A 27,379-nucleotide genomic window follows, 5' to 3' on the forward strand; every position below is an offset into this window, starting at 1 on the left:
ACACAGGGATTTGTTACCTGTTTAGAATTTTAACAATTCCCACCTTTCCAATTTGTGGTTAATTGCACAGTGAAATCTAAATGTGTATGCCCCAAAAGGCTCTTTCCGGCTTCCTTTTATGGTAAGTTACATTTATTGAATTGTTCAATAAAGCACAAAAACAAAAATCACAACCAGAAGATCGTCACAAGCCACACAAAGGAAAGACCCCACCTTATGCCTGGAGCATGCAGTCTAAAGGCAGACAATTCCAACTATCCTCCTCTCACAGGGCTCCAAGACAGTCAGTCATCCTTGTCTCTTTTAAATATTAATTTCTTCTCTTAGCTGCTCCTGCTCCATCTCCCCTGTTCCCCGCTCCCCAAGGGCATGCCTTGGCCCATTAGGGAGATGAGCATTGTTTAGCGGTCTGGTAAAATCCCCGCTCTCCCCCCACTCCCCCCATTCCACTGCCTAAATGGAGAACAAGTCTAGCTACTCGCTTGAGCACCGAGAAACGAGATCTAGGCATCCTGGCATAACAGCGCTGGAAAAACGTATCCTCATGGATCCAGTCCATATTTAACCCCAATCCCTGCAAATCCCCCCCCCCCCCCGATGCTGGATCTGTGTTTTGGTGGTGTCGTTGTCCTGGAATATGCTGATGTGTGTGTGTGCGGACACTGTTGTTGTAGCCTTGTGGGTCCCAGAATATTAGAGAGACAAGGTGGGTGGGGTACTGTCTCTTATTGGACCAACTTCTGTTGGTGAGAGAGACAAGTTTTGGAGCTACACAGGTCTTCAGGTCTGGGCAAGGTACTCAGCGTGACACTGTGGCGCTGGAGGGAAAGCGTGTCTCTCCCCAACAGAGGCTGATCCAGTCAAACATATTTCCTCACCGGCCTTGTCTTTGTTAGCGGAAACGTCAGGGCTGGATCCAGGGGCTGGATGTGGGTGCCCAAGGTGATGTGCTGACATGCAGTGAGCTCCCAGTGGGACAATAGGAGAGACTCCACTTGGTGTATGACACGGCTTACGCCAACCTCTCCCTATGGAGATCAGGCTGGGGGCGGGACGGGGGGGGGTCAGAGACCGCCTCGGCAAGGCTCTTCTCCCTTCCTCTGAAGCATCTGGTGCACTCAACTGCCCAAGCATCTCGGTGGCCCACGGGCTGACCCAGCATGACCCCGCCTGCAGTCTCTATTTGTGCGGCTCCCAAGCTGGCTGGAGCTGCGAGGGGGGCTGTCGTGGCACCGGTGGGGGGGGGGGGTGCCCTGTAGGCAGCCGAGTGGGTAGGGGGCGCGGCCCGGCCGGTCAGAGCCTGGGGAGCAGGCCGGGACCGGCTCTGGGCGGAACGGGGCCGCTGGCCCTTTAAGAAAGTTCAATCGTGCGAGTTCATCAAAGTTTAAAAAGTTTTTCGTGGAAAAAAAACTGTGGTGGGGGGGGGCAGGAAAGTTGGCTGCGGGCGGCGGGGATTGGCTGCGGGTTCCCCGGGAGACGGTGATGCAGGGCGAGGGGCCGGGCCGGAGCCCAGCTGAGCCCCCCTCTCCTCCCCCCCGCCCGGGCGGGCTGCGCCGAGCCATTGATGACCCTATTGAAAAGGCGCAGGCGGCAGCTCGGGGCTGCACTCGGGGCCGGCGGCTGCAGCTCGTTGGCACCTTCCCCCTCCCTTAATTGCTCCTCAGCCAACTCCATGTGAGCCCGGCCGGGTACAAATAGCCCCGCGCCACGTTCCCCCCCACACCGCGCACCTCGCCCACGCCGCACTCCCGTTCAGTTGGGCGGTGGCCAGCCCGCCCCGCACCCTCCCGGGCAGCACCAGGGCACCCAGCCTGGACACCATCTCCGCACCTAGCTGCACCCCGGAGCCTTTTGTTTGTTGGTCACCCACAGGCACCATTTCCAAGCCCAGCCCAGGACCGCAGCTCCCCCGAAAGCCTCCTGCCCCCAAGAGAGCCAAGCCCGGGGGAAGCCCTGCGATCCCTGGACAAAGAAGCTACAAAGAACCCAGGACCGTCCACTCAGCCCCCTGCACCCCCGCCATGAGCAACCTCAACAAGGAGAGTGAGCACAGTAACAGCAGCAACAACATCGAGGAGGAGGTAAGGGGCTGGGGAGCTCTGCCCTCTTCCTTGGAGGGGGCTGGGAGGGTAGGCTCAGGGGCTGGGAGGGTTTGGGGTTCCTGGCCTGTCTCTGTGGGTGGGGTGGTAAATTGGCTAGGGAGGTGTAGGGCTTAATGGGGAATTTGGATCCTAGTCTCCCTTGCCCTTAGCTAGGTGGGATGCGGACCTGAGCATGTACTCCTTATTGGGGGTGTGAGCACAGGCTGGTCTCAAAGAGCACCTCTGATGCTCCCCACAAGTACACCCCACTTCCCTTCTGTGGGGCTGAGCCTCCTTAATGGGCTCAAAGTGTCCAAGCCCACCAGAAATGTAAAGCCCTGCTCTTCCCTCAGTGCCCACCTTGGCTGGGGCTGGGCGGCTGGCTGCGCAGTCAGATTCCTGCTCTCTTCCGGCTGGGAGTGGAGCTGTGCAAAAGAACAAACTAAATTTCTCAAAATTTTCTGTGTGGGATCTTTGCTCCAGCGAAAGCCAGAGCTGCTCTAAGCCCTAGCATGGCGCTGTGGACAGGTGCCCAACCCAAGGCTGTACCTTTCTGCGGGGTTGGGAACAATCTTGTCTGAGGCTGGGGGTAATGCTTGACCTTTGCCATCCCTGAGCTTGGCTAGTTTTCTGTGCCTACAGCTGGGACTGGCCCTTGGGGTCCCTGAGAATCTGCTCATGAGCCAGGAGAACTTGCTCTCTCCATTTCACCATTTAAATCCTCATGCTGCTTTGTGCTTAAAGTGATCTTAAAAGTGTGTTGGGGGGGCGGGCTCTGCCATAACCTGGGAGCAGCAGCTTTGGCAAGCCAGGAAAAGTGTCCCTCTGTGCTCCGGCTTGATCTCTTTCAAAGAAACCTTGGCTGGGTCTGTGACCCCCTAGCCCCACACCACCCCCAAAACATGCACACACTAACTGCTGCTGGCTGGTGTAGTGCAGCCCATTCCTGCTTGTATTTCTGGGCAAAGGGCATCTCATAGCCCCTGGAGATGAAGGATGACACCCCTCATCCAGCCCTGATTCCCCTTCCACCCAAAGCTTGGGTGGAGGGGTTCCTGGGGGTGGGGAACATCTCAGAATTAAATGAATCCCTGGCATGCAGCTGGGTTGATGGAGGGGGGCTCGTAGGGAAGTGCAGCTGTTTAAGCAGGCCTGGTCAGGTGTGAAGAGGTGCTCTCCTCAGAGCCTTGAAATACTCACTAGTCTGGTGGGAACTGCATGGTCCATCTCCCGCTCTCTCCTTGAGAATGCACTGGCTTCCCAGGGTAAGGACTGTTGCAGGCTAGCTAGAGGTCAGGAACATCACTTTGTCTCATTCTATTTTGCCTGGTTTGACCTCCTGTGTGACCTTGGGGAGATTGGCTAGCCCTGCCTGGTGCAGGAGCCCTAGAGTGTGGCTCTGGGGAATGAGGACAAGGCTCCTTAGCTTCTGGGTTGGAGGGGACCCGCACTGGTTGCAGTGTGCCTGGGCTGTCCCCAGCTTGGCCGGAGCAGGGCTGCCATGCTCTGCTGGAGACCTCCGTCTGCTTTCAGTACAGTGGGTGGGCAAGAGCCACTCAGGGCACAGAGGGTTGCCAGGCTCCTTTCTGTCTTCTCTCTGACCACTGATGGCTAGAGATGCAAATCTGGACTCTGGTTAGCTTTGTGCTGCATAGCGTACTGGCTCTGAGAGCCCTGTGCGGGGAGGGTGGAGAGACCTGGGATACTGCTCTCGGCAGGAGAAGCCTAGAACAGAAACCATGCAGCCTGGTGTCCGGATGGCATGCTGCGGGCAGCAGAGAAAACAATCCCTCTGTGTCACTGCCTCGTCCTCCACCAGAAAGTCTGTCCCCTTAGTCACTGCACCAGAGTACTTAGCACGGTCCCTGACTCTTCATGGGGCTCTGAGAAGTCTCTGAAGTAAGCCCAAGGATGCTAACCCTTTGGGCGCCAACCTAATGTTGTTCGTGTGTAGTTCTCCGCGCTGGAGGGAAGCGTGAATTCCCTGGTAGCTTCGGTTGGCTATGCTAGTCTTCCCGTCCCCTCCCCCAACTCTCCTCGAAGGAGCCGTGTAGCACTGCCGGCGCAGAATGGCGGCCGTGTTTCCACCCCGGCATTAGGCGAAATGCTCCCAGTACGTTGGTGAAGCATGCTGAGCTCTTGATCCGTGACCTCTCAACAGCTACACAAGAAACCCCCTTAATGCTGAGGCTACCTGTCCAACCCCTCGCTGTTCTTGGGGGTGGGCAGGAACAAAGGCTCGCACTTGCCTAGGTCTGTGGGAAGTGGGCGGGGAAGATGGTAATGGCTAGTGGAGTGAGAGGGCTCAAAGCACTGTCTGGGGACAGGGTGGTGACTGCTTTTCCCATGGGTTGAGATGGAGAGGAGGGGTCGACTACCTAGTGCCTTGGCACAGCTGGAGAGAGGGTGGTGGCCGCAGCAGCGGCACTTTACAGCATGCCTGGGTTTGTCTCCCCCTGCTTGGCACTTTCCGAGTCGCCCCTCACCTCTGATCAGCCAAGCTAGTCCCGTTCATGCTCCTGTAACACAAGAAGGGGTTTATTACCGGCAGTTGGTCAGCCCTGCCCATGGGGAATCTGCTACAGTACTGCTTAACTAATAGGCACTAATGCCTGGGAAACCCATTGCAGATCCTTGATTTGATTATTCACTGGCCTGCAGAACTTGCCAGTGAAACCCAAGATCCTGGGTCACTTAATTAGTCAGTTGAAACAGAATTACAACTATCTAGTGCACCCTGTAGCCTGCTGGTAAGTGGTGTGGAAGGTAATTTGTCAGGCTATCAGACCTCATGCTGGAGTAAGGTTTCCTATTGCTGCATTTGCTGAGAGCAATGTGGCTGGTGGGCTAGCAAAGTGGAGACTCCCAATTCTACTATCCTTGGATACGCTGTGGCATTGTGACAATATGCAATTGCACAGGGAAGGAAGGAACACCTGGCCCTTCCAACAGTGATGTGTGGCGCTAAGATGGGACTTGACTCTTCCAAGAAAGCTAGTACTGTATTTCAATGTCTGTCCACCATGAGCAGGGTGAGAGCAAAGGGGTGTGAATAAAATAATAGTTTGGCATGTTCTCAGCAAAGGGGGGCAGCATCCACAATCCTCAAATTGGTAGAGCTGCACAGGTATGGAGGAGCCAGACAAATTGCAATGGCTTGTATAAAAGTCCAGAGGATTATAGTGGGTCTCCTCCAAGAGTAACTTCTAGGGCAAGGGTTGTCAACCTGGGGGTCATGGCCACCCCATTTCTAATGAGAGAGTGTCCTTGATCCCTGGAAAGGGGGTGCTGGTCTGGTCTTGGGGTGGAGAGCCATGGTATGGAAAAAGCTAAGGGCTTCTGTGCTAAGACACCTGGCCCCTCCCAAGCAGTCTTCTTCACTAGAGTACAAGATCTCTACTAGTTCCTTGTTGGGTGTAGCTGCCTAATTCCCAAAGCTATAGGACTTTAATTGCTGCTTTGGGAAGAGCATTCCACAGTCCTTGTTTGTCAGACATTTTCCCCTTTCTTCTTCCCATAATTCCTTGTTACACAGGACTTCTCTGCATCACTCAAATTCCTCTCCCTTCTTGTATCTGCATCCTTCTAAGAAGACATGGCCATCTCAAAACGCACTTTGGGCTAAAGTCTTTCCTCCTAGTGTTGCAAACCACACCTTGGGTGACTGAGTGGAGGGGAACTCTTTTCTCCATGTGTACTTGACAGCATGCTATAGAAAGATTCATTTCCCTTGTCTAGCCAGTTACCCCCTCTCCACTCACCCCAAGCAGCAGGGAATCTCACATCAATAGGGGACAAATCTACTTAAACAAGTGACTAAAACTAGCAGTAGGCTTGACATGACTTTGAATTTGGGGTTTGAAACTGACTGGAATTCTAGTCAAGGTTAATGGTGAACCTCTTCCCTGTCACTGAGGCAAGCAGTATGTTATCTAGCATCTAGATCTTCACTCAGATCTAATCCTTCCTGCCCTGCTCTGAGCACTCTATTCTCAGAATGCCCTCAAACTTCTGTTCCTAGATGCGTGCCTCTGCATGGGTGAATTTGGTCTCTTTTTCCACATAACACTGTAAACTCCTATCAAAGTTGGCATCCACAACCACCCTTTAAGCCTCTCTGCAAAACCAGTATGTCCCTCCCACTGAACACATGTACCTTGGCTTATTCTCCTTCTCCCCACTTGGCACTTGTCTGTGTATCTCCCAAATTTAACCTCACTGGCACCTAATCTCAAGGTCCCTGTCTTTCACAACCCCTCCTGATTAGTGTCCTCCATAATCTCATTAATGTGCCTCTCTCCCACTGCTTGGTCATAATGAAAACCTTAAATAGCAGGGCCTCACACTAGTCCCTGGTCTACCTCACCAGACACCTCCCCGAACTTGATACACTGCCACTTACCATTATCCTTTGTTTACATGACGAAGCCAGTCATCCGTCTACATGCCAAGCTATTCTGAACTAACTGATATGCGAAGTTGTCTCTACAGACCTTCTTCCAGCCACTAACTTTAGCTCAGCAAACAAGCTGCTCTAGCGAGCAGCACGGATACTTGTGACATTGGCACACGTAAACAAAACATGGCAACTTACTGATACTGCACTAGCACCTCAGGACCCCAGTGTGCCTGGTGCTGTACAAACAGAACCAGGTGAGCACCCCAGGGCAGGGACTTGCAATCAGTCCTCTATCAACTGCAATGCTGTTTTACCTGCTAGATGGCTGTCACCTTGCCCCCTCTCTGGGGTGGGAGTTTAACTTTCCCAGCTGTGATGGCCAGTAGACCTATAAGAGGTTCCATATAGCTCCTAGCCTGCAGCAAATATAAAGGAGGGGAGAGGACATGTGAGGCACCTGTGAGGTTAGGGCAGAGATCTGGCGAGAAGCAAAGGGATCCGTCCCTGGACTCCTCTTGAAGAGGCTCATCTGCTATGGCCAGCCTCTGGCTAGGATGGCAGATACCTTGCATGAGAAATTCAACAGGAATCCAGTCTCCTTCTGTTCTCCACCTCCTAGGTCCCAGGCTGGCTCTGTCTCCATTAGAGAAGGATTGAGTTTAGGTCAAGCTTGGCTAGAGTGATGTAAACTCAACCACTCTTCGTAGTATGACATAATGGGGCTGGGGGAAGGGGAGCTCACACTTCTCTCACCAGCTGGTGAATGGTCATAGATGCTCTTATTTGCTAAGGCTCTTTGAGTAGTCCTCATGCAACCACACTGGCCAGCTCTTGTTCCTTTTCTCTCCTCTTTCAGAGAAACTAGTCTAACCTCAGTTATGTCTCTGGATGCTTAAGCTGCCTTCTACCCAAGTGGATTTTCATTTTCTCCAGCTGTACTGCACTCACTCATCTTTTCAAAACTAACTCTTCTGAAATCAAACAACCCTGGACTGTTGCGTTCAGTGCCCCATTCCTTACTATAGAGAACTTGAGTAGCTAGTGGCAGTAGCTCCCATCAGTGTTCACTCTACTTGTTATACCCCTTTCTTCCTACCCTGCATTTTGTCTACTTGGATTATAAGCTCTTCAGGGCAGAGCCTGTCTGGACAGTGTCTAGTACAATGGGGCCTGTTAGCCAGCCCTTGGGCACTACTGCAATAAACACCTGTAATAAAGGTTCCTGTTCTCAATGGCTGCTTCCCAAACAGGGTAGGAATACAGTAGAGCCAGGATGGTGCCTGTGTCTTTACTTCCTGGATTGTAAAGAACATCTCTGCCAGTTCCAGACCTGTTCAGCTAAAATCTGTCACTAAAAGCCTATGGGAACAGTGGCTGAGTGCCTGGATCATGGGTCCTGGAATCTTATTCCCGGTGGCCTGTGGTATGTCCACAAATGCTCAATCTACTTATCCTACCCCCCGACAGCTCTCACTGTCACTCAATTAGCCAATGAGATCTCACTGCCAATACTTCTGATGGTCAGTGACCACTCCCACCACCTCTTCCTGGTCTAGCACCCCAGTAAAGTTTGGATCTATCTACAGTGATCTCCCAGCTAAGCCAGTCAAGCATCAGTTACATCCATTGGAGCTGTCTCCATGGCTCAACATCTCTAGGCACTGCTCTTCCATACTACACAAACAGGAGTTCTAACTTTTCGCTGGGCCCCCCTTTGAAAATATTTCAGGCTGTGATGACCCCCCCCAAAAGTGATAGCAAATTACTGTACATCCTCATAGGAGCACTAAATGAAGCATGTAATCATTATCCTTGCAGTCAAAGGCACTGAAGCTTTTTGAAAAGTGTAAAATAGGGTGACCATATTTAAAATTTCCAAATAGAGGACACACTAGGGGGTTGGGGAATGGGGGGGAGGGGGTGGGTTGGGTTACAGCAATACCATACTATGCCACCCTCACTTCTGCACTGTTGCTGGCAATGGTACTGTCTTCAGAGCTGGGCTCCTGGCCAGCAGCTGCCACCCTCTGGCTGCTCAGTGCTGAAGGCAATGCCTCCACCAGCAGCAGCTGCACAGAAGTAAGGGTGGCAATACCATAACCACTTGTGACATTCCCCACAATAGCTTTGAGACCCCTTTTTGGGTCAGGACCACCAGTCTGAGAAACGGTGTTAGAACATGGGTACAGATGCCCAGATGTTAATACTGCCTGGCTTTAGAACCCAGTCTTCTGCCTCTTCTACACAAATCTCCAACAGACAAGATGGATTGTGTAGCCTTAATTACACACCCTCTCAAAACACAACCTCTTATGATAAAAAGCCTAGCTCTAGGGCTGTTCTTCTCCCCAAACCCTGCTATTGCTAACACAGGAGGCAGCTCCCTTTGAAAAGAATCCCCAGACTCTGATCTGACAAAGTTAGAGGAAACAAGACTCTTCCAGTATCTTCTTAAGGAAATATAGCATAGTTTAGGTTCCCACTGTCATGCACACCAGCTTTCTTTGCTGGCCTCTGTTTCAAGCAAAGCACTCCTATTCCATGCAGTTAAATGGGGTCTGTTTTCTTCCTTATGTTGCTTGCATGTTGGTAATGACAGTGGCTCCCTCTCAACTCCTGGGGAGCACTGTCAAATCCTAAAACATTCCTTGGGTCTGCCACCAAGCACCACAGCTCCAAATACAAAAGTGAAACTGGTGGGTCTAGGCCACAGCTGTGGGCAAAAAGCATTGCCTCTAATCCATAACTATGTACTGAAGCTATAGCCATCTGACTTTTCCCTGGCACTGAGCAACTGTGGCTCCCCCAGTGAGCTATGGCTGCCTGTCCTCAAAGTAGGCATGTAGAGTCATAGTAGCTTAAAATGAGAACTCTGGCTTCTAGCCTTCAGTATGGTGCCTAAGCAAATGAAATACAGAACATAGTGGGGCCAGTTCAGTCCTGTCTGTCAGCTTTGACAAGTTCTAGACTCGTCAGAGGAAGACACAAGAAACCCTGTAAGGGGAGTAATTAACAAAGGAAATCTTCCTAAGAGATCTGCTCTAAGGATTACTTTGGGGAAGGTCTCTGGCCTATGTTAGGCCATCAGACTAGATCACAATAGCCTCTTCTGGCCTTGGCATCTATAAACTTGCTCCACATCACTTAACAGCTTGAAGGAGGCTTTATAGTTGACAAACATCTGCCCTAGCTTATGTACCTGAATAGCCTTATTTGTTTGACCTCTGAATCCTGCTAGCTCTTGGCCTCCTTCTTATGGAAGCAAGTTCCACAGTCTTGACCAGTTTTAAATGTGATGCCTCTAACATCAGTGGGTATTCTCTCTGTACAACAGACAAGTAGCTAAGCCAGGAGGTCCCATTTACCTCTTCACTGTTCTAGCAAGGAAAAATTTAAAATCTACTCAAAGGCTTCAACAAGCCTTATCTGTGATCTGATTTCTAAAGCTATGCACTGATTCAGACCAAGCATAACATTCAAATCTAATGCATCACTTTGTCACCTAAGACACGTGTAGTCAGATCAGGAAAACAAGTCAATGACACTGGCTCATTCTGGGTCTGAAACAACACATAAAATGGTGTCTCTGCAGAAGGCAAGGAAACTCCTATGCTGTAAAGATACCATAAGTATATAACAGAAGGACACCTCCCTCCCCCCTTTCTGTTACACATCTAAACAACTACATAGCTGAAATCTGGTTCCTCTTACCTAGAGTTGGGTCTTGGAAGGTAAATGTGCACTAGGTTACCAACAATCTCCCTGACATGCTGGAATGAGACTCCCTGTACTGAAGGATCTGCATGATGCTGACATGAGAGAAACGATCTTAATGCTGGATGGGGCCCTAAAAGTGGTAATTGCTTCCAGACATGTGCTGACAAATATTTTGTCAGACCCCAAATTGCTACTTCACCTGGAAAGCATTGAAATTCACAGGTTCAGGTGGTCCATGTTCTGAATCTGTCATGTAGCCTTACCACCAGTCTGAGATCATGTGATTATGACATTTGTCAGGTGTGATCCCATGTGGATAGGAGACCAAGGAAAACTCAAGCTGCTGCAGGAAGCAATGCTGGTGACCTTTATAGGAAAAGGAGTGGAAGTGCCATCTGACCCTCCCTTGGCATGGTGGGAAGGGGTAACTGCATTTTAAATGAGACAAACCAGTCCTGTGCACTGAGAGCAAGTGGCTAGTGCAACAGACAGAATGAGGAAGCATCACTGCTAAAGGATCAGACCTTGGACTGAAGAACTTAACTTGCTCCTGGGCTCTGGCCTCACTGGCAATTGGCACTCAGCCAGCCACACCCACTTAAGCACACTTGCAAAAACCTCTACAAGTGACACCTGAGAGAGTGAAACTACAGTAAACTACCACTTTATTACCAGGGAGGTGCTTGTGCTGTAGTGATGAGGGCCATACAAGTACCAGTTGGTGAGATGCCAGCCTGGAAGGTGAAACTAAGAAACTTCTGCAGAAGTCTAATTCCTGCCCTTTTCTGGACATGCTGGAGGGAGAGGAATGTTCCCCATAGATACTGGCTGTGGCTTAAAGGCCACAGCCAGCCCTAGGCACGCACAGCCACTTGGTGGTGCCCCCTGCAGCCAGTGTGCTGGAGCTGAGGCAGTGCCCCTTCAGTTAGAAGGCAGGGTGAGCAGCAGATGCAGTGTGGTGGGGGTGAGGATGGCTGAAGCAGGTGCCCCTGGGAACTCTGGCAATGGGGCCAGAGCTGCAGGCAGTGAGTGACCCTTGCCTGGCCTAGCAATGGCCTGTGTGGAATAAATGGCATGGCCTGGTTTGGGATCAAGCAGCCCACACCAAGCCTCTTGTCTCCAAGGGTGCTGATTAGGGCAGGGAATGGTGGGGAGGTGCATGGGATGACTCAAGATGAAATCCCTTGGAGGGAGGGGAAACCCAAATGATTCTAGCAGCTGTCAGGGTCAAGGCTGAACTGCCCCACTGTGCAGGTCTGACACAGGAGTACTACTTGGAGGATTCCTCTTTGGCCCCATTCATAAGACCTGGATCAAAGTTTAAAGGCAGATGACCCTGTCACATGACTTCCCCTGAGTCAATGGCTGGCTACATGCCTTGCCATTCACAGTGCAGATTGGGATTGATCCTGTCCATAACTGGCCAAGGGAGCTCTGCAATGCCTCACAGGAAGTTGCCTTGAACTCCTGCTGCCCACTGCACCATGCTAGCTGTGAGAGCACTACTAGCATAGTAGCAGCCAAGCTTGTGAGCTGGGCCTAGGGACTCCTGGGATGAGGAGGATCCCAAAGGTGCATGATACTCTGGTCTTGTGGAGATTCTGCTGCATCTTCCCCTCTAACTGGGAGCTTCTTTCACAGGCTGAGTCTGTGCAGACTCAGCCCAAGCTTGGCTAGAGAGCTGTGACCAGTCAGGGGAACACAGCCTCTTTGCTGCAGCTCCCCTTCAGAGTGGTTCTCATTCAGCCCTATTTTTTGGGGGGGAGGTGTTCTCTCCAGTGGGGTTGTCCAATGTAGTGTAGGTAGCTAGGTATCTATCTGCTCCTAGACTGGGCAGAGCTGTCATTGTGTGGGGCAGATACTCCCAGCATGTTGGAGTTACCAGCTGTGCTTTGGCATGGATACCCTCTTGAGCCTTCATGGAGGGCAAGGCCAGAAGGGCCCATTACAGTTCTAGTATGACCTGGATAAACTCAGTCTAAACCAATGGTCCTTGGCACTAAGTCCATAAGAAGGTAGGTATTAAACATGGTTGCATGGCCTAAATGTACATCTACAGGGCAGAGCTTCTCCTTACCAGCCAGTGGCACCCTAGAGCCCTGCTCCCTTCTTGGAGATATGACGGGGAGGAAGGAAATGGCTGCAGAGCTGCATCTTGCTTAAATACCTTTGTGTCTGGCCAGACAGCTCCTCCAGGCCTCTCCAGAAACTGAGTTGTCTAGGGGCAGGATCCAGAGCTGTCCTCAGGAATGTTTCCCCAAACAAGCAATAGGTGGGTTGGCTGGGCTTTTGAAGTAACCCCATGGTAGGGGGCCTGGGTCAGAGGTGTGCCTGCAGCATGTGTAGACATTCAAGCTAGCTTTAATCTAGCTTGGGTAGCCCTACATGGGGGACATCAACACTGCAGGGGGGGTAATGGCTGCACAAGTCCCTGGGTACACTGGGGGTGCGGTGCATGTTGGATTTGAGGGAGGGCAAGGCTGCCCTCTCTTCCCCCAACCTTTTTCCTTTACAGTAGGCTGTTCCAGGGCTCCCTTGGGCTGGAGGGGGAGGGAAGCAGTCTTCTCTCTCATTTTCCCCCCCCCATGCAATGTGTTCTTTACTGGCTTCTTAGTGCTGCTCCTCCCTTCCCCCTGCTCTGTCACAACTTATCGCTTGCTTAGCCTCCAGACTCTTCCTCCTGGGCTTCCTGCTTTTGGTTTGTTTTGCCTGCCTGCCTGTGCCACTCGTGCTCAGCACCGCATGTCTGCGTTCGGCGGCCATCTCTCCCTGTGTCTTGCCACAGGCTGCTGCCTGCCTCTGGAGCAGTGCAGGGGTTAGAGCATGGATGCTGGCTGAAGTCAGGCGCCCCTGGCATGTGCTGGTGCTACAGTTGAGCTGCCTATAGACCATCCCTAGCAGCACTTCCCAGAACTAGGGACTAGTAAAGGCTGGACTAAACTCATCTCAGAGGCGTCCTTTGTACTAGGGCTGCAGAAGCCAGTGTCAAGACTAGAGGGACTTGGTCACTCATCCAGAGGAGGGGGGGACAGACATCACTGGGTGCTGTGGGGATGCTCACAGGCCTGCTGATGTTTCAGGTGACTTCTGTACTCCTGCAGATCCATGGTTCCAGACATCTGGAATTCTCCCTGCTTAGCCTAGCAAAGGATGCTGCAGAGCCAGTCTAGGAGCATGCCCAAGGCCTGGCCACTCCAGCAAAAGGGCAGTCTGGGAGTGAGGCACACCGGGTCTCTGGCAGGGTGTGTCAGGGCTGAGCAGCCAGCTGGTTAGATCAGGGTGTGTTTGGCAGGGACTTCTCCTGTTTTTCCCCTCCAGCTGTACCTGTTGCTTGGGGGAGCTAAGCAGGTGCTCCTCCAGGGGGCTGGCTCCCTGTGGATGCTAGAGGGGGTACCTGCAGCTGCTCATGGGGGTGCACGTCCCTCAAGCTAAATGCCTAGGTGTGACAGGCCTGGTATAAGCTAGGAAGAGGTGCTGGTAAAGCCAGTGCTCTCTGCAGCTGCAGATCAGGCACACACCTAGGGCTGCCCCTTGACTTCCAGGCTTGCCTGGCCCACCTGCTGCTGGAAGGTGGGAGGCTGACAGATATGGATTCAGACTTTCTTGTTCCCCAGAACAGCTACGGCACATTCTGCGTCAGGGAAGCCTGCACAGCATCTCCTGTGGGGTGTGCAGTTCGGTCTTGTCCTCTTACCATGGCAAGAAATGCCAGCTGTAGTTCTGATGCAGTTACTAGGACCTGGACTGAACTTTGCACATGCCTCCTAAACAAGCTACCTGGTGAGGAGAGTCCCATGGCTCAAGGTGACCACCTGTGAGCTACAGTCCTTGCGGTCTTGACACCAGCTTCCTAAAAGGCCCAGTTGCCCTTGTACCACTAGAGACACATGACCCCCTCAGTGTGAGGAAACCTTCCCTGGCTGGTTGCCTGTGAGAGGGTCTCTGCTCCAGCAGCATGGCCCTGACACAAGGCTTCAAAATCCAAGCAGTGTTCTGTTCCCTAGTACAATGAACACTAGCAAAGGACTGGCTGAGTGACCTTCAGGATGTTGACTGTTCCTTATTCTCTAGCTGCCTCTGATGCTGAATCCTTGTACTCAGTAAAGCAGGGGGGAAGCGCTCTGGCTAGCCTAGGAACAGGCTACAGCTTTCTGGAATTGATTGTCTATTTGCTGAACTCCAGCTAACTAAAAGTAACTGAGTGCTTGGGACTTGAGCAGCTGTCCTCTGCTGGGGGAACATCTCATGGCAGGCTTGTCCAGCTGGCTGGGGTAATCCATGCAAATGGGATCTCCGTTTAAAGGGCAGACTTGCTTTCCCTGAACAGGCTGTAGTGCCAGTGAGAAGGTGCTGTTTTGGTAGGTGCTCCTGCTGCTAACATATCCAGCAATATCTAAAACTCCCCCCTCCCCCAGGGTGCCCCAAGAGGGGAGCTGGTCTAGCAGAGCTGTAAAGTAGCTTGGTGCAATGCTGGGTGACTGGCCTGGTCTGGGAAAGCCCTGCGGTGCAGTGAGTCTAATCTCAGGGTGCATAGCCTGGTGCACCAAGCTAATCTCCAGCTGTCTGCTTCCTGCTCCTTCAGGCAGAAACCCATGTCTGTCTCTGCTTCCCAGCTAGCACAGTGCAGTTTTCCTGCCTGGCCCCACTGTGGTTGGGCTAAAACCCAGTTTTAGAACAGCTCCTCCACCCAGATGTGCAGCAGGATGAAATCCTTGAATAAGAGCCTTAAACAGCCTTTATTGGAAAAGGCAGGGGAACATCCCCTGTATATGCACATGGCTCTGCCTTGTAGCCAGCACAGCTGTATTTATATCTGTTCTCAATGGCTCCCACTGTAAACCTGACTCTCATAAACACTCAAGCCTCCATCCCCATGCCACCTTCCCTTTCAGAGATGTTGCTATACTCACTATGGGGGGGCCCAGATATTGGCACACTCTCTTGGGGGCTGGCATGGGCTTCCTCTGACTCCATATGTCATTCTTATGACTTAATGTCAATCATGCTTGACTGTCATGAGTTGTAGAGGCCAAATGTGCCAGGCTGAGCGTGTCTGGCTCCCTGTGTGCCAGCAGGGATGGTGGGCTGCTGTACCACAGCTGGATGGTGCAGTCTGAGGGGAAGGGGATGATCTCTTCTCCTGGGGTGCTCAGAATGAGGCTTCACCACCACCCCCATGTACTGCACAATGGGAACCTAAATCTTCCCCTTTCTCTTCCTCAACTACCTGCTGGGCACTCTGCTGGGTCACTGATCTAACAGAGAAGGCCATGAAGGCCCTGCTGGGCTTGCCATTATAAATCCCTGGCTGTTGGTGAGTACTTGATCTCCTAATCAGTGCCCTAAGGGGCAGGGTGGTCTCTACCAGCTGGGGGGGGGGGCAGGGTGGTGATGGGGGAGGAAAACTCTTCTACAGACAAATGTGTGGAGAGATCTTTGGCTTGGTCTTCAGGCAACTGGGTTACAGTGTGGACAAACGGCAAAGAACTCTGCTTCAGAAACCAATCCAAATGCTCGCCAGTGACATAACCAGGATCCTGACAATCTGGTGTTTGGGGGGGAGCAGGGGTGAACCAATGAAATCACTTTACAGCACTCCCCTCCTACAGCACTGCTGTATACACTGTTTCTCTACCTACTTCAGTAATATGGCTACTTCTGGGGTGCAGCACAGCAGCTGTTCAGCCATGCATAGCAGTTCTATGTAAACTAGTCCCTTCCCTTCCTGTCAAGTAGCTCTCAGTTTATTGCATTTATTGGGAAGTTCATCTTTGCAGTCACAGCACCCCCACTAAGTGCCGCTGCCTTTAAATGACTAGGAGCAGTCAGGAACTCTGCCTCGCAGCACAGGGTTACCTGATGCTACCTAGCACCTTCCCCCTTCGGAAGGGAGGAGGCCAGAACTGAATGGCTAGCTGGCAGCTTCAAACTCATTTGTGTTGGGAAGTGCCTGCCTGCTGCAGCTGTATTGGCCACAGACCTAGTGCTGTGGAGAACCCTGCTTGTGGGCAAGGGCTTGCCACTCGAGCAGGACCATGTCAGGTCACCTGACTCTGTCATTGGCCTCTAAGCAGGCCAAACAGCATGCTTCTGGGGTGTGATTTCCCTCTGAGAACTAAGCTTCTAACTGAGGCCACTGCTGGGCCACAGGCTTTGATTAGCTCACCCTGAGCTGGCAGCTAAGATTCTGCAGCTCTCCAGGCACTCAGTCCATAGGTGAGAGAAGTCCCTTTATAAAGAGCAGGGGACTGGGATTAAGGCATGACTCCTGTTCCCAAAGAACCACACCAGAGTTGCTGTGAGTCTAGCCTCAACAACCAGCTACAGAAAAACTGAACTTGCAGGGACATGTGGTTTGATTAATTAAATTGCTTTAGTCTGGCTCTTAAAAGGGCAAAGTACTAAAGAGGGGAGGAATGCAATAGACTGGGGGCAAGAAGGGGACAGTGACCCATCTACTTGGTATGTTTGCATTTTGAATGGCGCTCCATTTCAGAGACTCGCCAAATCTGCTCCCTCTAACATGGTGCCGAAGTTCCTGTCATTAACAGGCTCTGCTAGAATATCTGGGACTGAGAGATTAGGCTGCCAGCAAATGTACTATTTGTAATCTTCATGGTTAAGATTCCAAATGTTCCCTTCCTGCCGTTTTTGTTTTGCAAGCCCCATGTTCCTTGCATCACTCAAGCCTTATAAGTCCCGGGTTTTAGAGCAGGCCGCTGCCTCGCAACATTCCATCCAGCTATCGTCAAGTGGCCCCAGCTGCATCTCATCCAGAGCTGACACAACTCTGCAAAACAGCAGCCGTGCGCAGTGGCCGCATCGCCTGTGAATGGGATGGGGCTAGCAGCACACGAGCCCGGCACCACTTCCTCGTGGGCAGGGCACACGGCACCTCAGCCCTTGAGAAGAGGCACAGCTGATGTTCAGAACCACACGGTGTGCCACTGACAGACCTCCAGGGCTAGCAGCACAACTCTGGCAAAGCCAAGAGCATCTGTCTATACTGACCTCTTTCCTGCACCGTCCCTTTGTGACCGCCTGTATTGCCCATGGACACTACTCTAGAATTAGGCTTGGCACAACTGACTTTATTTTTGACTGACTTTTGGGGGAGGGGGGGCCGGGGTTGGTCGTACAATTTAGTGACCATTGAAATTCAAAGTGAAAGGTCTAACCATTCAAACCTAGATTGCATTGTCTGACATTGCCTGACCAGGGAACTTGAAGTGAGGCGCTGCTTTCTGGCTTCGCTTAGCGGTAAACTTAATTTACCAAGGGAAACCTCTTAAGCTTGTGTATGGCTAAATCAACACTTAACAAGAAACCAAATCCTTTCAACCCTATCTGCAGCTTGTTGAAGGGGTTTGCTCCTTGTTGAGGTGCTCTGATTGCAAGGCTTCCTAAAAAGTTCACTTATCTGCTACCAAGCCAGGGAGGTGGAGTTGTTTGGACAACCTTGGTCTGTAGGGCTCTGTTTGCCCCAATGGGCTTCAAGATCTCTCTCAGGCGTGTGTGATATAAAGCCATAATGTAGGGTTTTTCTGCCTCAGCCTGCTGGTCTCTTGCCTATCCATCCTGGCAGCCAACAGTTCATCTTGGCTGCCCTCTAGCTGTTTGAGGGGAAGACTGTAGGAGAGACCCTTTTTCCCCCACCCTTGACTCTTGCCTGGGAGGGTGCCACAGATTACTTTCCAGGCTTCCCACAATGCTGTGGGAGGAGGGGAAATGCTGGGTAATGCCCTGTCTCTGTACCAGGCTTGCTGCTGTGGGGTCAAGCTGTTTCTGGCCTCTGACATACTCAAACCCCTCAGGATGTTTAAAATATGGGGTGATCTAGAAACTAGGCATCTCTTGCCACTACTGAAGCTGCTCCCGTGGCCCTGAAGCTGGGCTGCTTCCTGCTGCTGCTACACTGCCAAATTCCTCCATGCACAGGCAACCCCCATGTTCTGGGGCCAGGGACCTGTTCCAGTGGAACTTGCTTTGGGTGAAATTGTAACACGAAGCCACATTGCTGCAGTGTCCTGCTGTTAGCCAGCCTAGGGATGCAGAGGGGCTCGCCCTGTGGAGTAAAGCAGGAGTGGGCCCACACTGAGGCCTGAGCCAGCAGTGTTGGATTCTAACCTGATCTTGGATCACTAAACTACTTAGCCTTCTTGGTGGGAGGCCTTGCTTAATCTAAAGTAACAGACTTATCGGGGGGGGGAGATCCAAGCCCATGACTATAGGTATGAGGAATCAGGAGGGCCCAAGTGATTTGGGCACTAGGCTAAATATTTTTTTATCCAGGCTGGCTTTATTTAGTAATGGATGTCAAATGCCACTAAGTCTGTTCCCCCCCATCCCCCACAGTGAGAAGGTGGCTGCTGTGAAAGGCACTTTCTGCTAGTGCCTAAGTAGCCACAAGAGCCTGTAGCTGTCAATGAGGAGCTAGTCTTATGCTCTCAGGTGAGTTGCTCCTGGGTTAAGATGAAGCAGAAGGAAAAAGACAAACTAAGTAGACAAAAGTGTTGCCTTGAGGATTGTTGCGGGGGCAGGGGGGAGATACTCTCAGCCTGCAGTAACTTCCTAGAACCTTTAGGAGTCATGCCAACATGCTTGTCTGACACTGGCCATCAATGATATGTTGGCTGGTGTAACTCTGGCTTTTGGGCGTGGGGAGAGAAGGAGAAATGGCTCCTGTGTGCAAGTGAGTCATCAGGAGACCACTTCCTGTAGCCCACCTCCAAAACAGGGTGAAATCAACTTCCCTCTACCACGGGCAGGGTCTCTCATTGGGGCAATTTGAGAGTCCTCAGACCCTGTTTTCCACTACTCTGGAGATTACTGGACCCAGAGCTAGTGGAGTCATATGGCATGCTGGCCTATATCAAACACCTGTTAAAGCAGAAGGTTTGGAAATGGCAAATGACACACCTTGTGTCTTCATGCATTTCAAGTGATCCCAGCTGGTGGGACAAGACAGCCATGGCATTGTCCAAGTTACCACCTCAGTCACCTGGCTGAGTGCTGGTGATATAGGAAGTGATAAGCCATCCTGCTTCCTTCTCCCAGGTAGCTTGGGTAGAGAGTTGGAACTGGGGTGGGGAGATCTTCTGCTGTAGATCGGGTTGGGATGGCACTGAGTATGGTACAACAGTACAGTGATGTGGCTGGGCTAAGCATGGACAGTGTTGGGGTGCATGCCGGGAGTGTTGGTCAAAGCCTGGGCACTCCAGGCAAGAATCAGCTGGCTTGGTTGCCTGTCTGAGGAAAATACCTTGTTGCTGGCAGTGGATGGATGCAGGTTCCCCCAGATGAGTCTCACGCTGCCCTCCAGCTGGTGTCCAAACAAGGCTTCCTGTCATGGGCTGGTGCTTGAGACCTGGGTCTCTGCCATGGTGCTGAAAAGATTCCATTCCCACCACACTGGTGGTGAAACAATAGTAACAATGTGGTGGGGGTGGAAGGTGGGGAGCCTCTCTGGGAGCCATCACTGGCAGTGGAGCCCTTTCCTAGTGTAGATGGGCTCATAATTCAGAGTGGGATACTAATCATATCCACCTTTGTCCTGAGTCTGACAGAGCTCTCAATGTACTCTCCAATCTCCTGGGTCTTTCCTGCTCATGCTGTTCCCTAGGACCATCTCCACATCACTCTTGTCCTCATAAGCTAATGCTGCCTCTCCCTTCTAGCACCAGGCTTGCTGATAACAGAGTGCAGGGCCACTTTCAAAACCATCTGACCTGTATCTCACTGCACCAAGAACATCCCATTCTAGGCCCTGAGCACATCCTGAAATATTGAACAGGGAAGGCTGTTTCACATGGCTGATGCACATGCAGGCCTAGCACTGGTGACGTGACCACTGACTCTGCAAAAGATGGGCTAGTCTCTTCTGAAAATACACAGCAGATGCTCCCCAGCCTCCCCATTAGTGTTTCTTGCTCATCAGCTACATGCAGGCTGTGGCTGAGCTGCTGGGTCCCTGTCTTGTCTTAGCAGCTCTGACCAGCAGTTGCATGAGAACCAGTCAGTACACCTCTCCAGTGAGGCTGCAGGATTGACTTGCACAGCTTGATAGTCCAGCTGCAGGAGCTGGCCATCACTCTCAAATGCTACCCCAGGATTTGCCTTGGCAAGGGTCCAGCCTGCTGAGACCAGATACAGACTAAAGGAGGCCCCTGATTGGTAGAAGGAACCTAGCAGGCTGAGACCATACGTACAGCAAAGTGGATTCCACAGGTGGCCAGGAATGGAAGTGGGTTGGGGTAGGCAGGACAGGACCAGGCATTGAGCAGTTTTTAGTCACTTGCTGGATGGAATAGTCTGCTGGATTTTAATGGTTGCAGGGAGTAACTGGCTGTGTCCCCAGTGAGTTAAATGGTGGTCTAAACAGGCCCCAGGGACTATCTCTTACCTTAATAAATTCCAAATTCTCCAAGCTGGTCTTCCCCCAGAAGAATCTTTGACTGCCAAAAGCCATAGTCCCAGCAAGCATCAGGAGGGCTCCCACCTTCCCAGAACTTTATATTGTAAAAGGTATTTGTTTTCACTCCATCTCAGTGAGGGCACAGACCTAACAAGCCACTAGGATAGTGAAGTGTCATGATCTTGGACTAAAGCATCGCCTGGTGCTGGAGTAGATCTCCAGGAAGTGGCTCAGTTTGATACAGGATAACTGTACCCCTCCATCCACATTGAAACACCTTTGGCCAAGGGAAGGGCACACTGAGCTGAGAAAAGACAAGTTAATCCTGTACCCACCTAGTGTCTATTGTGAAGCCTTGCTCAAGGGGCACTTACTAGCATGCATAGTATCTCATCAGGATTAGAACCCAGGTGTCTATAGCAGACCAAATGGCCACTTAGCCTTGCTGCCTGCTAAAAAGGCCCTGCTGAATCTGTCCTGGGATATGCAGCCAGTAAAATGGAGTCACAGTTCTAGTATATTTTATAGCCTAGTGACTGGTCCACAGAAAAACTGGCGGCAGCTGCTGCTAGCTATTGTAGTGACCCCTGCAGTAGGCCTGTGCTGAGTCCAGAGGTCAAGCTGCAGGGGAAGTTATGCATACATTTATATTGTTCTTGGGGAAACAGCACTAAACATTAAGGCTGCCAAGTAATAACCAAGACTGGGAGATGGAGATAGAATTTAGGTGCCCATTCCAGTGCAAAGGAAAGATAGGACAACTAGTAAGAGGCCACTATGGCTCCATCAGGTGTTCTCTAATGTCCTGAAAATCAAAAAGGAACCCTACAAAATGGAAACCTGATGAAATTAAGTACAAAAGAACACTTTCTATATGCTTATGCTGAGGCTAAGGCACAAATGACTTACCTAGCAAGGGGGGCACAAGGCAATAAGATTCTTTAAATATATTAGGAACAAGAGACACAGGGAAGTGTAGGTCCTCTACTTAGCAGGGAAGGAGAAGTTAAAAACTGATATCAAGTAAGCTGAGGTGCATAATGCCCATTTTGCCTTTCTTCACTAAAAGGTCAATATTTGTGTTGAGTAACTTACAACCAGGGGAGGAATGCAAGCTAAAAATAGGGAAAACAGAATATTTATACAGATATGTTCAAGTCAGTAGGGCCTGATGAAATTCATCCTAGGGTACTTAAGCAACTAGCTGCAGCAATCTTAGAGCTGTTAGCAATTATCTTTGAGAATTCCTGGAGGACAAGAGAGGTCTCAAGACTGGAGAAAGGTTCTGTTTGCCCATACCTAAAAAAGGTACACCAGGAGGACCCAAGGAATTATAGAGGAGTCCACTTCAATACATTTTTTCCAGTATCTTTCCAGGTATTGAACAATGTACTTGTAAGTTCCTGGAGGGTAATAGGGCTTATAAGGATTAGCTAGCAAGGATTTGTTAACATCATGTCAAACCAACTTAATTTCCTCCTTTTGATAGGATTACTGATCTAGTGAATGGAGGGAAGCAGTAGATATGAAAAAGTCTTACTAAAAAAGTAAGGTTTGAACAGTTTTGCATGTCATTCTCATAAGCAAACTAGGGAAATATGGTCTAGATGAATTTACCATAAGGTGGGTGCATGAATGAAAGACTGAACTCAGAAGTTACCAGTGCCTTGCTGACACTTTGGAAGGGTGTATCTAGTGCGGGTCCCATAGGGGTCAGTCCTGGGTCCAGCACTGGCCAATATTTTCATTTCATTGAATAATGGAGTGGGGAGTAAGCTTATGAAACTTCCTGATGGAAGGGGTTCTCCAAAGTGCTTGCAATTTTAAACTTGTCCTCTTGAGTTGGTCTGTAAGTGTCTTTATGACTTGTTGAGTTCAAAGTACTTCACTTAGGAAGGAAAAATCAAATGTAAAACTATAAACTTGAGGAATAACTGGCTGGGGATAGAAGTGCTGAGAAGGAGCTGGGGATTAGTGGACCATAAACTGATTTTGCAGCTGCATCACATTGACAAAAGGCTAATGTTCTAGGTTGTACTAACAGGACTGTTTTTTGTGTACAAGACACAGAAGGTAATTGTCCTGGTCTGCTTGACATGAGTGACTCCACAAGTGGAGTACTGGCCAATTCTGGGCACCACACTCTAGGAAGGATGTGGAGAGAGTCAAGAAAGAAAGCAACAAAAATGATAAAAGGTTTAGAAAACCTGACCTATGAGGAAAGATTGGAAGTGGGGAACTCCATTTCCAGTCTGGAGAAGACTGAGGTGTGACCTGATAAGCCTTCTAATACTTCAAGGGCTCTTATAAAGAGAAGGGTGATCTTGTTCTCCATGTCCTGTGATGGGAGGACAATTGAAGTAATGGGCTTAATCTGCAGCAAAGGGAGGTTAAACTCAAACAGGCCTCCAGGTAGGAGGTTGTACAGTCCCCCTCATTGTCCAGCTTCTTTTTAAGAGCTTCCAAACACCTGCCAGAGATGGTCTAGGCTTCCTTGGCCCTGCCACAATACAGGGCTGGACTTGATGACTTCTTGAGGTCCCTTCCAGCCCTACATTTCTAAGATTCTTGACTCTTCAAGGTCTCAAGATGCTGGACAGAAGACCAAGGTCCAGAACCTTGGTGCAGGTAGGGTTGAGCACCATGGAGAGTGCTACAGTTTCCACTCTGCTTGCAGCCTTGGTTGATGAACTTGTCAGCAAACAATGTCCTTTGACAGCCAGGTCTTACTGCCTCCTGCATGATGTCCACATCATGCCTATGGATGTAGAAAACATCACAAACTTTGTGTCAGTGCAGAATCTAGCAGATCTATGGACTGCCTACATCACTATATGGGTCAGGAGTCTGGATCCTCTTACAGGCAGATCTGGGTCTGTTAAAGGTATTCCATAGGCACTGTTTGTGCCAAAACCTGAGCATAAAGTGTGCAAGAGTCAGTCAAGCCAACCTTGCTGAGATCTGGGCTTCCTCCAATTGCTTACCACATTCAAAAGTGGCATTGTATGCTCTTCAGGTACATTGCTGGGAGGAACACAGTGCTCTAAGCTGTCCATTGAGGCATGAAGGGGTGTGTGCCCTGAGCCTGCCTGGTATTGTCCTCTGGGTTGCCCCAAGACTTATGGATTTGCAGGGTTGAGCCAGAGATGGAATGTCACTCTGATGCCATCCACTCACTCCATCAGTGGACTCTGCATGTGGTGTGACACTGAAAACCCCAGTGGTGACAATGAACAGTCTCCATTGGTTGTCTTGCTATCATTTTACTTTGAAGTCTACCCAGAGGCCTAGTTCTGGGCCCCCTCACTTTGCAGGGAGTTCAGTAGGTTTCTCAGAGCATTGGAGGGAAACAAGCCCTCTGGAGAAGTCTAAAATCAATAGCCATAGCTGCTTTGAGACTGGCTGGCTGGGGTGGGAGATGTGGGTCGCGCAGAGCACTCCTCTGGAGAACAAAGTTCACACACCTGTATGTAAATAGCAAGAATGGAGATGTACTTGAGATGGGACCAAGAGGAAGACAAAAGTGAGGAAGGAAACTTCTTGATGAATGACTGGACTCTTGTTGAGAGAGGCTGCTGGAAAGGTTCAGCGGCAGGTCTTTGATCAGCCTGGCCTTTACAAGGGTCACTACTTGTTCTGTAGCCCACTGAGCACTTGGGACTAGATATTACCCTACACTCTGCTCGAGAGCTGAGACCAGCGTGGCTAGACCCTTCCTGCCCTGGTGATAGGGATGGAGCAGGTAGAACTTCTGTGGCCCAGCAGGATGTTCTGGGGCTGTGTACTCATGCCAAGATGGTGGGCAAAGATGGCCTCTGGACTAGTAGAAAGCTGCAGTATGTCCATCCCATTGTGTGCTCATGCACCCAGCAAGATCTTTGAGGCAACACAGCTTATCAGATTTCCTAGCCAGTAGACCTTAATCCATGCTCACGTATTTCTGAGCAATGTCTCAGGTCCTGCTCTAGTGTCCGGGTCATGTTGAGGCACAGGGTCTGGGCCTAGTAGAGCCATAAAGGAGCACATACAGCTGCTTTGGGTGTGAACAGCAATTTTACATGGTTCTGTAACTTGCACCCCCATGAGATGCTGGCTCAATGTACAGCCCTGATGGGCCCGCCCTATCATGAAGGAGGATTTGCAGTGCCTCTGAAAGTGAGCCAGCAGTTTGAATGACCTCTCTAGCTACACACTCCTTCCCACCCCTCCTCCCAAATCTAGGAAGCTTGAGTGCTAAAGCAACATTTTCCCCCATGACTGTGGTGCCATAGGCATGATGCTGCACACACCTGCCCTCTAGGGCTCTGCAATGATCATACACCCTTATCCTGCCACCTAGATACTTAAGAACTGCCTAAGGGAAACTGAGGCACTCCCACACTATTCAGAGGAACATTAAGAACAGTCCCACTTCATCACACTCTTCTTCCCCATCCCCCAGGGAAAGGCCTAGAATGCGAAGGGTGATGTATTGAGGCCATGTCTCTGAAATGCATCTGGTATCTAGCACTCCAGCCTCTGCCTGCCAGCACTCAATGTGGGCCCCTCTCTTCTAGGTACGGACACTCTTTGTCAGTGGCCTTCCTGTGGACATCAAACCCAGAGAACTCTACTTGCTCTTCCGACCGTTCAAGGTGAGTAGGTGCAAAACCAACCTAAAATGGGCTGCCCTGCTAGCAACATGCTGGTTGGTCCTCCAGCTGGCCTGCCTCAGCTGCCATCTGCTTGAGGGAGTTTCTTTGGGGGCAGGGGGGAGATGATGGGGGGGGGGGGGGCAGAGGAGATGTTACTGGGTCTGAAAGTCTAATGGGAAGAGTGAAGGGACCTGGGCTGCTGCTCAGTGGGGGTCAGGGGGGAGCCCTTCAGAGTAACCTGCTCAGTCACAATAGTGAGGCATCTAATGCTGGTGGCAGTGACAGAAGCCTCTACTGGGGAGTAGAGGCCATCCCCTCTGCCCCAGGCACTGCAGGCCATCAATCCCTCACTGTCCTGAGCCCAGGGTTGATGGGAGTTTGGCACTCACCATACCCCACTGATAACCCAGAAGGTGCCCCTTGGGGCCCTCTGGTGGTTCCTCCCTTTCACAGGAGCTCACACCAATGTACTAAAAGCCACAGCAGGTGCTGCTTGCTCACTCTCCACTGCACTGGAGAGCCCTAGGGAGAAGGATGTCCCCTTAGAGCAGCAAACAGCAGCCAGAGCAACATGGGAGGTGAAGAGCTCCCCCTTGTCCCTAATAATGTGCAGTGGGTGAAATGTCTGACCCAGGTGTGAGTCAGATTCCCTGTGACAGCTGAAATCTCTGATAGCTCATCACAGAGGGGCTGGGGAGTAGCTAAGCTGGGTAGAGATGCTGAACCACTACCATGACAACTTCCCCCTCCAGTGTACCTGGAGAACAGGCCTGTTCATGGGAGTGGGGGGCTGTACCACCCTTCCCTGCTATGGCACAGACTCCTCTTTCCAAACCCTGCAGGTCCTGTCTGGATAAGAACCTGCTGGGCCTTGCCCTAGGCCATGGGGTTGGGGCACAAGCAATTCTGCCATAGACTTCTGCAGAGGTGTCCGGGCTTGCTTGGGGCACTGCCTCTAGTGCTAATGGCCCTGTGCACAACACTGCACAATCCTGACCACTGGTGGCACAACAAGCCATCCTTCCTGGGCAAATCCAGGTGTAGGGGTGTGTGTCTGGTCCAGGAAGCTGTAAACCCAGACTATGGGCTGAAACTAAACTGATGCTGGTGCTCTGGTCTGCAGTCTGTATAGTCCAGGCCAGTGGCAAAGCCTATGGTGTCTGGACTCCTGGGGGTGTGCAGAGTGCCTAAGATTTCCAAAGGGTCTGCACTTCCAGTCCAAAATGTTTTAGAACTCTGCTAATGAGAAAAGGTTGAAAACCAGAGGTCTAGGCAGTGCTGCTGCTCTGGATGCATGGGGACCAGAAACAATAGCTGACTGGGACCAGGATACCCACCTCAGTATCCCATCCTTCTCCCCCCTGCCCCCCATTCAGTAATCTCTTGTTCATCAGCTGGCAGTAGCATCTGCTGGGGTTAACGTGCTCCAGCCCCCTAGCCATGCTGGCATCTAGCTTCCTGAACAGACTCTGAATCAAAATGAACTTCAGATGCCTCCTCTGTGCATCTTCCTAAAGACCTAAATTCTGCTGTGAGCAGCCCTGGGGAAGCTGCTTTTGCTACTAAGTAACTCTTCACAGGCTGTCCAGCAGGCACAGGTGGGAGCCTAGCACTTGTGATGCCTGCCAAGTTCAGCAGGGTGGGAGGGGAGAAGAGGGACCAGGCTGCCCTCGCTTGGGAGGAGAGGCTAACCTAGCTCAAACACAGCTGGATCATCCAGAGTTATGCTTCAGAAACTAGCTGGGGCTGGTGGGGGATTCCTGAAGTCAGTTGTGTTGTCATGATGCCTCACTGGTTGTCTTGCCTTTTTAAGGAGTCGTAACTTTCTGGTTTCTCTCTCTCTCTCCAGGGCTATGAAGGGTCACTGATCAAACTAACATCAAAACAGGTAACTCTTTATTCCATCTCTTCTCCCCCCCCCCCCAGCATTAGTTCCATGGCTTCTGTTGTAGCAGGGATTAGGTTCCCAGGATGGGGCTCAGGGAGGATCCCACAGTCCCTGCAGGGTGAACTGCCATCCTCTGGTAGCCTGGGTGCTCTCCTCAGTTCCTGCTCACACCTGCATCCAGACCCTGTCCCCCAGCCCATGATACAGCTTTCCCAAATGCCTTTCCAGCCACCTCTGCTGCATGGC

The 27,379-nt window shown here is 51.1% G+C and overlaps 1 protein-coding gene across 5 annotated transcripts in view; it reads left to right on the forward strand.

Annotated features, from left to right (window-relative positions):
- The first annotated feature begins 1,511 nt into the window (after window positions 1–1,511).
- Window positions 1,512–27,379, forward strand: part of RBPMS2 (RNA binding protein, mRNA processing factor 2) — a 50,614-nt gene continuing 24,746 nt past the window's right edge. For 2 of the 5 annotated variants that reach the window (XR_007358854.2, XM_075132946.1), the window contains exons 1-3: window positions 1,512–2,081; window positions 25,168–25,245; window positions 27,095–27,133. Coding sequence is in view for 3 of the 5 variants with exons in the window: in XM_075132946.1 (XP_074989047.1) it covers window positions 2,022–2,081; window positions 25,168–25,245; window positions 27,095–27,133 (177 nt within the window). In the remaining 2 variants the exon portion in view is untranslated. The remainder of the gene's footprint in view (window positions 2,082–25,167; window positions 25,246–27,094; window positions 27,134–27,379) is intronic. The other 3 variants (XR_012670198.1, XM_048867096.2, XM_048867095.2) reach the window with 3 other exon arrangements.

The sequence above is a fragment of the Caretta caretta genome, chromosome 10 (assembly GCF_965140235.1).
Source record: "Caretta caretta isolate rCarCar2 chromosome 10, rCarCar1.hap1, whole genome shotgun sequence".
NCBI lineage: Eukaryota > Metazoa > Chordata > Testudines > Cheloniidae > Caretta > Caretta caretta.